The sequence below is a fragment of the Hippocampus bargibanti genome, linkage group LG07, assembly GCF_051943395.1.
Source record: "Hippocampus bargibanti isolate YZ-2025 linkage group LG07, ASM5194339v1, whole genome shotgun sequence".
In the NCBI taxonomy this organism is placed as follows: Eukaryota; Metazoa; Chordata; class Actinopteri; order Syngnathiformes; family Syngnathidae; genus Hippocampus; species Hippocampus bargibanti.
The window spans coordinates 10,896,053-10,905,172 of record NC_142740.1 but is presented as its reverse complement, the minus strand read 5'-3'; the positions used below and the strand labels follow the sequence as shown (position 1 = coordinate 10,905,172).

Sequence of the window (9,120 nt, the reverse complement as noted above, 5' to 3'; positions counted from 1 at the left end):
AATTCATTAGCATGACTAGATAGGCTAGAGTTCTGGATATTTGAATCCACAATATTCTGATGATGTGAAGGTTTCCCGAATTTTTCTAACAGCGCATGATGGCAGTGGAACCCTAACCGAACGCCCAAGGTACACCCAGCAAAGCCGTACGAAATTCCGATACGCCACATAGCGGTATTTTCTGAAAATATAAATATACATTTTGTTACCGCATTGCATGGTCAATAAGTCATACCAGCATTAGCATGGACTACTTACTGATGGATTTCTCTTGGACCTTGTGGTGCTCCATAGCGCCCGACATAATCTCGATACATGGCCCGTAGAACATATTGATTCAGGCAGAGTGCCTCGAAACCCGGGTGTTCCGTGATGCAGGTAATGCTGCCCTCCTCGTCCATTTCTGCTTTCACTTTTGGTATTTCGTGGCAACATTGACATTCTTCAGGTGTTTCCAGTGCTTGGCAGTTCTGACAAATGCACCTGAAGCCAAGAAGCAGATATCAATATCCCTGTCAAAAGTTCCCTACGCCGACATGTAGATCCATTGTGGACATACAAACCATTCTGTATTCTGTAAGCGTCCAATATCCAGCTTGGGACGAAACGCCGCTTGGGCGCCATCTTGTGCATTTTCTGGGCTACGACCGTCACGGTCCAGATCTTCTCCTCCGGTTTCATCACTTGTAAACGGCTCGAATTGATATGGAATGACTTCTTTCAGAGATCGCAAACCACTTGTGCGTTCCTCTTCTGAACTATGTGAATCATCATTGTACTAAGTTCATCCTGTCTACTTGATATCTAATGTAAAGCAGATTCTTTACTTACAGTGTAGGTGTTCAAATACCTGACATGTTTCGGCGACTACTTCCGCCTTCGTCAGAGTGTCACGGATGTTGTTGTGACGCGCCATTTTCAGCTGGTGTTGCTATGAGGGCGTGACCTACCTGTCAGAACTGACAGGCAAGCCACGCCCCCCGCTGTCCGCTCGTCCCTCCAGGATACTGCTCCAGGTAGTAGAGAGCATGTAAGCTCCCTCATCCCTGTTGATGGTCCTTGGTCCTTGCTTCCGGATTTCAATGGCCTCCCTGATCCAGCGCTGATGTTTGTTTTCTTCGGTGCGGATGACTCTGGCCTTCTCCCAGTCCATGATGTGATTTTCTCTTTTGCAGTGGTCCGTGATGGCTGATTGGTGCTCCTGTTGTGCTTGTTCTTTTATTGCTCTTGTTTGTATTGTTGCTGTCTCCTTCTCGCACTCCTTCTTGTGCTCTTTTTTTCTTGTATTGAAACTCCTTCATGTCTCCCCGATGTATGATTTATTGCATGACTTGCAAGGGATTTCATATATTGAGTTGCATTTATTTTCCGGGTGTATTTTGTCCTTTGGGTGTACCAAGATTTGTCGGAGAGTTGCGTGTGGTTTGACCGGTGTGTTTATGTTGTGTTTCCTCAGTGCTCTTTGTATGCGTTCTGTGATTCCTCTCATGTATGGAAATTATACCATTGCTCTGTGTTCTTGTTTGTTTGTTTGCTTTTTCTTTCTGCCCTGTCTTGTGTTGTTTTTGACCTGCTCTGCCCCTTTAGTTATTGCCCACTGAGGATATTGGCATTTTTGTAATGCGTGTTGTATATGTTTTTCCTCCTGTGTTCTGTCCTCCGGGTCCATGATTATTGTGGTGCGTTCATGTAACTGACGACTGACAACTTATGAATAGTGAGGTGTTCAGATGTCCAAAGGAGATATTGGTCAGTATGTGTGGGTTTTCTGTGTACTTTTATTTTGATGTCCCCGTTGTCCGTGTGGTGTATGTTCAAGTCCAAGAAGGCGATGGATTGGTTTATTTCCTCTTCATGGGTGAACTTGATACTGCCTGTGGTGTCTATGGAGTTGACGTGTTCCGTAAGCCATTGCGTATGTCCTGTTTTGATTTTTTCCAGAATGTCGTCCACATACCGTTTTCATAGTGTTGGTTTGTATATTTCCGGGGCACATGATGGCAGAGAGTGGGTCCCCCATGGCGAACCCTTCTTTTTGTCTGTATATGGTGTTTCTGAATTGGAAATATGTGGATGTGGCAATGAACTGAAGTAGCTGGGTTATGTCTTGTGCTGTAAGATTTGTGAGTTTTTTGAGTGTCCTGTCTGCTTTGAGTCTGTCCTGTACTATCTGAATGGTGGCTTTGGTGGGTGTTTTGGTGAAAAGTGAGATGACGTCATGTGATATGAACATTTCGTCTTTCTGTAATTGTATCGTGGCGAGTTCTGTAGGGAGTTGCTTTGAGTTCTCGCAGTGTTGGTCCGTGTGTCCCAGTAGCGGTTTCATTATTTCCGATAATGCTTTGGAGAGGTTGTACGTGACTGATCCGATGCTGTCTACCATGGGGCGGAGGGGTGTATCTGGTTTATGTATTTTTGGCGTGCCGTAAGTCCTGGGGATGATGTTTGCTGTGGGTACCCCAGGTGGTTGTACGACTCTTTGTTTATTTTATTTTCGTTTAATAGGGGTTTGAGTAGTGCTATAAGTTTGTTTTTCTTTTCTTCTGTTGGGTCTTTCTTTAATATTTCATCGGCGTCGTCCTGTAATAACTGCTGTATCTGTTTTTCGTATTTTTCTGTGTCCATAATAACTGTTGTTCTGCCTTTGTCTGCGGCAGACCTGGGCAAATTACGGCCCACGGGCCACATCCGGCCCTTTGTACGTCCCTGTCCAGCCCGCGTGAGGCCAATCATAAACGCCATAAATTAAACAAAAAAATGATTTAACTTTCATTTTGAAAAGCGTTAGGTAATTACGTATGCACGACGTAGACTGTACGTCTTACGTGTATACACGGAAGTGAGTGAAGGCGATTCTGTTCGCCAGGTAACCCTCAAGGTTCAAGATGTCGGCACACCCCAAGAAAAGAAAAGTTGATAACAAATGCCGTATTTTAAACAAGACATGGACTGCCAAATATGTCTTTACAGAAATTAAAGGTAAAGCAGTGTGCTTAGTCTGTGGTACACAGGTTGCTGTGTTTAAAGAATATAATTTGAATCGCCACTACACGACCAAGCATGAAGATAAATACAGAAATCTGTCTGGTGAAGAGCGTGCAAGGGTGTCTGATGCATTGCTTGCAAAACTACAAACCCAACAAGGATGTTTCACTAAACTTCACACTCCCAGAGATGCAGCCGTCAGGACAAGTTATGTCATTTCTCACAAAATCGCCAGAAAAAGTAGGGCATTTTCCGACGGGGAGTTTATTAAGGAGTGTTTATTGGACTCTGCTGTGCTGATGTGCCCAGAGAAAAAGGGCGCGTTTGAGAATGTTTCACTCTCCCGACGCACTGTAACGAGGCGGATTGAGGACATCGCGGGAAACTTAGAGCTTCAGCTGAAGAACAGAGCGGCCGACTTTGACTTGTTTTCTCTGGCTTTGGATGAGAGCTGCGATGTACGTGACACCACCGAGCTGCTCATCTTCTTACGTGGGATAACTGCAGACTTTCAAATCACAGAGGAGTTGGCAGCCATGCAGTCAATAAAAGGGCCAACCACTGGTAATGACTTGTTCAGAGAGGTAAATACATGTATGGCCATGTTAGGACTGAAATGGGACAAGCTTGCAAGTGTGACAACAGATGGAAAAATGTTGGACTTTTAAAGAGAATGCAGGATAAAGTGACAGAAATGAACCCTGATCAGAAATTGACATTTTTGCATTGTATCATACACCAGGAAGTGTTTTGTAAGACAGTGTTAAAAATGAAACATGTCGTTGATGCTGTCACTAAAATAGTTAATTTCATCAGAGCGAGAGCTTTAAATCACAGACAGTTTGTTGCTTTGTTGGAGGAAAATGAGGCTGAACATGGTGACATAAGCTATCACTGCACTGTTAGGTGCCTCAGCCTTGGCAAGGTTCTGAAAAGTGTCTGGGACCTGAGAGACCAGATTCAGGAGTTCTGTATTCAGAAAGGTCATGACGTCCCAGAACTTTCAGATAACGACTGGTTGGCAGACCTCGGATTCGCTGTGGATGTGACTGCACTAATGAACGAACTAAATGTCAAAATGCAGAGCAAGGGCCTTTTTGTGCATGAGATGTACAGTGCAGTGAAGGCTTTCATGAGAAAACTGCAGCTTCTCTCAAGCCAAGTGAAGGTCAACATTCTGACCCACTTGCCAACACTTAAGGAAACCAAAAGATCATGTGATCACCTCCAAAAGTACTCAACCACGTTAGAAGCATTGCATGCAGAGTTTTCAAGGCGATTTCAAGATTTCAAAACTCTTGATAGTGAAATGCACATGGTTTCTTCTCCCTTCAACTGCAGTGTGGATGATGCACCAAGTGAAGTTAAGATGGAACTCATTGATCTGCAGTCTGACACACTTCTGGCAGATCACTTCAAGCCAGTCTCACTGCTGGACTTTTACTCCGCCCTCAAAGAGGAGAATTTTCCACACCTGAGGAGGCATGCTCAGAGGATCCTAGTCCTCTTTGGATCTACCTATCATTGTGAACAGACATTCTCAGTTATGAAGTTCAACAAATCCAAACACAGATCCTCTATGACTGATGACCACCTCTCAGCTGTCCTTCGGATAGCCACTTCAGACATTCCGCCAGATTTCAATGCCCTTGTTCAAGCCCAGAACAGACTGGATTATTCTCACTGAAGAGGTAACATGAGGTGGAAAACATTACAAGTTATTCGATGAGAAGGTTTCTTCAGCCGTCATCTGTACAAAAGTGAAGGTTTCGGACGTTTCGCCTCCTATCCAAGAGGCTTCGTCAGCGAACTAAAGTCTGACTGGTCGTATCGGCCCCATTTATATATCCCTAATGTCCAGACCTGGTGGCGCCGGACACAGCTATGATAGGTCCCTACTCTCAGGTTGGGGGGGGCGCGGGACCCCCCCCCTGTGGCCCTACTGATTGTTCCTACATTCCTGACTAACGATTGGCGTATTACACCCACTCCCCCCGGTATCACCTCATCAGCATAACGACCCTCATCAGCATTGCGAAAGTTGACTAACCTGTTTTGCCTGAGCAGGCTATTGTATGAACGATCCAAATTGAACCTCACACCACCAGACCGGTTTAATGAAGGATTTTGTTGTTTTATAAGAATCGCCTCTTTTACCCCCCTTTCAAACCATCTATGTTCTTTCGCTAAGATTTTAACCTCATTGTCGTCAAATGAGTGGTTGCTAGCTTTTAGGTGCAAATGTACTGCGGCCCACTAGTATTATCCCTGCGATGTTGATAAAGTCTTTTTTTGAGAATTTGTTGAGTCTCCCCAATGTACTGCTCTTTACAATTTTCATTCTTACAATGTATGGAATAAACTACATGACTTTGTTTTTCATTTGGTAGCCTATCTTTTGGATGCACTAATTTTTGCCTTAACGTGTTTATCGGTTTGAAATAAGTAGGAATTTTATGTTGCCAAAGGACTCTTTGTAATTTTTCAGAAACTCCTGCAATGTACGGTACTGCTACTCCTCTCCTTTTAGAATCTTGAGAATTATTGGTTTCGTTCGCTATTCTTTCTTTCTGACATTTGTTGAATGACCACTGAGGGTACCCACAGTTAGTGAGTGCTCTCCTGATATGTTTTGACTCCTTTTCTCTACCTTCAGTGCTAGTTGGAATTAGTTTAGCCCTATGCTGGAGGGTTCGGATAACTCCTAGTTTATGTTGTAAAGGGTGGTTAGAACTAAAAAGGGACCCTTCCAATAGATACAAGAAAGAAATGATTGACTGTCTCCAAAAGCTAGAGAAAGGAAAACATATAGACAAACAGATGTATTTTAGATTATACCCGGGAGAGGCCACGCCATGTATCTATGGCCTGCCAAAAATACATAAAGAAGGGTTCCCCCTCCGACCCATTGTTTGTAGCATTGACTCCTCTACATACAATGTAGCCAAATATTTAAAAACTATTTTAGCTCCGTTGGTTGGTAACACAGAATACCACGTAGAGAACACCACAGGGTTTGTAGAGAGGATCAAAGACCTCATATTGGAACCTGAGGAAACTTTGGCATCATACGATGTCACTTCTCTCTTTACATCTGTCCCAACCCCAGCAGCAGTCTCAGTGGTGAGGACGAGGCTGCTGGCGGATGTTTCTCTGCATGAAAGAACCAAACTGAAACCGGATCACATCTGCCAATTATTAGAAATCTGCCTTAATACTACGTATTTTCAATTTCGGGAAAAATTTTATAAACAAATCCATGGTTGTGCTATGGGCTCACCAGTTTCACCCATAGTGGCTAATCTTTACATGGAAGAGATGGAGAAACAGGCCCTCACATCCTTCCCAGGGACAAAACCTAGACACTGGTTTAGATATGTGGACGATACTTTTGTCATAATTAAGAAACAAGAAATTCAATCCTCCACAGATCATCTCAACTCTGTAGACTTCAACATTAAATTTACTCGTGAGGACATTCAAGAGAACCAACTAGCCTTCTTGGATTGTAAAGTAATTATAAAAGAGGACAGAGCGCAACAAATTCTCAAAAAAAGACTTTATCAACATCGCAGGGATAATACTAGTGGGCCTCAATCGGCAGTACATTTGCACCTAAAAGCTAGCAACCACTCATTTGACGACAATGAGGTTAAAATCTTAGCGAAAGAACATAGATGGTTTGAAAGGGGGGTAAAAGAGGCGATTCTTATAAAACAACAAAATCCTTCATTAAACCGGTCTGGTGGTGTGAGGTTCAATTTGGATCGTTCATACAATAGCCTGCTCAGGCAAAACAGGTTAGTCAACTTTCGCAATGCTGATGAGGGTCGTTATGCTGATGAGGTGATACCGGGGGGAGTGGGTGTAATACGCCAATCGTTAGTCAGGAATGTAGGAACAATCAGTAGGGCCACAGGGGGGGGTCCCGCGCCCCCCCCCAACCTGAGAGTAGGGACCTATCATAGCTGTGTCCGGCGCCACCAGGTCTGGACATTAGGGATATATAAATGGGGCCGATACGACCAGTCAGACTTTAGTTCGCTGACGAAGCCTCTTGGATAGGAGGCGAAACGTCCGAAACCTTCACTTTTGTACAGATGACGGCTGAAGAAACCTTCTCATCGATGGACCACTCCTGTACGACTGAGAGCTTACACAGACGTATTACAAGTTATTGTTTGTGGAGATTAACAAGTTAAAAATAAATTGCACTGGTTCAATAATTGTTTTTCTTATTTAACCAATACACCACAATTTCACATAACCTAATATAAATATTTACAGAGTGCTTTATTCTTCTGATTATCAGTACCAGCTATCCAAAATATTTAATTTGAGAATTTACAATGAAAGAAAGTTGGTGGCCCTCTGACACAATTCAGGTTTCTCAAGCGGCCCCTGATAAAAATTAATTGCCCACCCCTGGTCTGCGGGGAGTATTGCGATGTATTTGTTTTTTGATAGTGTTATCATGGCTCTTGCTTCCTCTTTAGTAATATTGCTGGGTGGTAGTTTGGCCGTTTTTAAAATGCCTGCTATTTCATTGCGTAGTGCTGGGTTCTGTATTTTTTCACACGCTAATTCCGTTGCGAGAATGAATTTGTCGTATGGTATTTTTTGGGGGTGACTGCGTAATTGAGACCTTTTGATAATATGCTGCGTTCTGCTTGCGTGAGGTTTTGGCGTGACATGTATGTATCCATTTATCGTTTGTCTGAAATGTGTTCGATTCGGCCTTTTTCTTTTGCGTGATGAGTTTGTCTAATTTCCGTATGTGTCGGTTTTTGGTCGCGGTGAATTCCTGTTCGTGTATGTTGTGAAGATGTCCGTCTATTGTTGTTTTTGTGTAATTGTCCAGGGGGAACCGGAGTTCGAAATGCTCCGTTTGCCGCTGTAGATCACTGCTAATGTTGTTGAGTTTGTTTGCTGTGCATCGTATTCGTTCTTCTATCAGAGTCATCCGCACCTTTTTGATGATTCTTTCCGCGTTCCTGGTTGGGATCGGGTTTTTAATCCTCAGACTGGCCGGTACGACTTCTTCGTCCCGGCAGCGCAGGTTGAATCTCAGGTGGTTTCAATATCGAGCCCGTTTCCTTGACAGCTTTTCGAGGAGGCGAAACTCCTTGATGCATTCATCCCGTCTACTTGATATCTAATGTTAAGCAGATTCTTTACTTACAGACAGTGTAGGTGTTCAAATACCTGACATGTTTCGGCGACTACTTCCGCAGAGTGTCACGGATGTTGTTGTGACGCGCCATTTTCAGCTGGTGTGAATCATATTCATAACTGGATGAGTAACAAGAGATGATCTTCTCCGAATCTGAACTCTCTGAAGCCATTTTGATTCTGAAGCAAGGCAGTTTGTGAAGGTTCCTTACGTGACGTCACGAACAGGGGGCGGGACTTTCTCAATCTCTCCAGTTTTCAGCTCATTTTGCGGCAGTTTTGGGCAACTTTAAGTTTTTATTGGTGTTTTGCATTTGACTAAAAATATCAGTCTGCGTGTTTTGGGTATTTTAGATGCTATAAAACGTTTTTCTGATGTCAGTTAAGAAACAAAAAAGTGACGCCGGTTGTCCTTTAACTAAGGAACGTCCAGCTTTATTGTGGAAGAGTAGAAAACAGCTAACTGTGGCATTATCTACCTGCAAAGCTAAGTATATGGCACTGGTGGCCACAACTCAAGAAAGTATGTACCTTGTACAACTATTGAAAGGGATGGATAGTGGTAACCATCACGTACCAGTCAAGATATATGAGGACAATCAGGGGGCAATAGCTTTGTCCAAGAACCCAGTGTGTAGGCAGAGAAGCAATCACGTAGATATGAAATATCATTGTGTACGGTCTGCGCACACAGAGGGGAAAATAGCAATAAAATATTGTACTACAGCAAACATGGTAGCTGATGTTTTTTACCAAAGCAGTGACAAAAATTAGACTTGAAAGATTCAGGGGATATTTGTTTGGAGAGTGATGTGAACTGGGGAATGTGAATATGAATATTGCCAATATGAAAAATGTTTTATTTTTGCAAAAATGTATTTCTTATTTCGAAATTTGTCATGTTTATTACGACAGGGAATTGTAAACATGTCTGAGTGGGAATGTGTTTGATGATGTGTGAAA

General features: G+C 43.1%; 2 protein-coding genes across 2 annotated transcripts in view; one reads left to right on the top strand and one right to left on the bottom strand.

Annotated features, from left to right (window-relative positions):
• LOC148895400 (uncharacterized) overlaps positions 1-9,120 on the bottom strand; it is a 66,634-nt gene that overhangs the window by 33,249 nt on the left and 24,265 nt on the right. The window lies entirely within an intron of this gene.
• Positions 568-4,685, top strand: LOC148895401 (general transcription factor II-I repeat domain-containing protein 2A-like). Its single transcript, XM_089001010.1, has one exon. It carries the CDS (start codon positions 3,578-3,580, stop codon positions 4,670-4,672), a length of 1,095 nt encoding a protein of 364 aa, XP_088857136.1. The 5' UTR covers positions 568-3,577; the 3' UTR covers positions 4,673-4,685.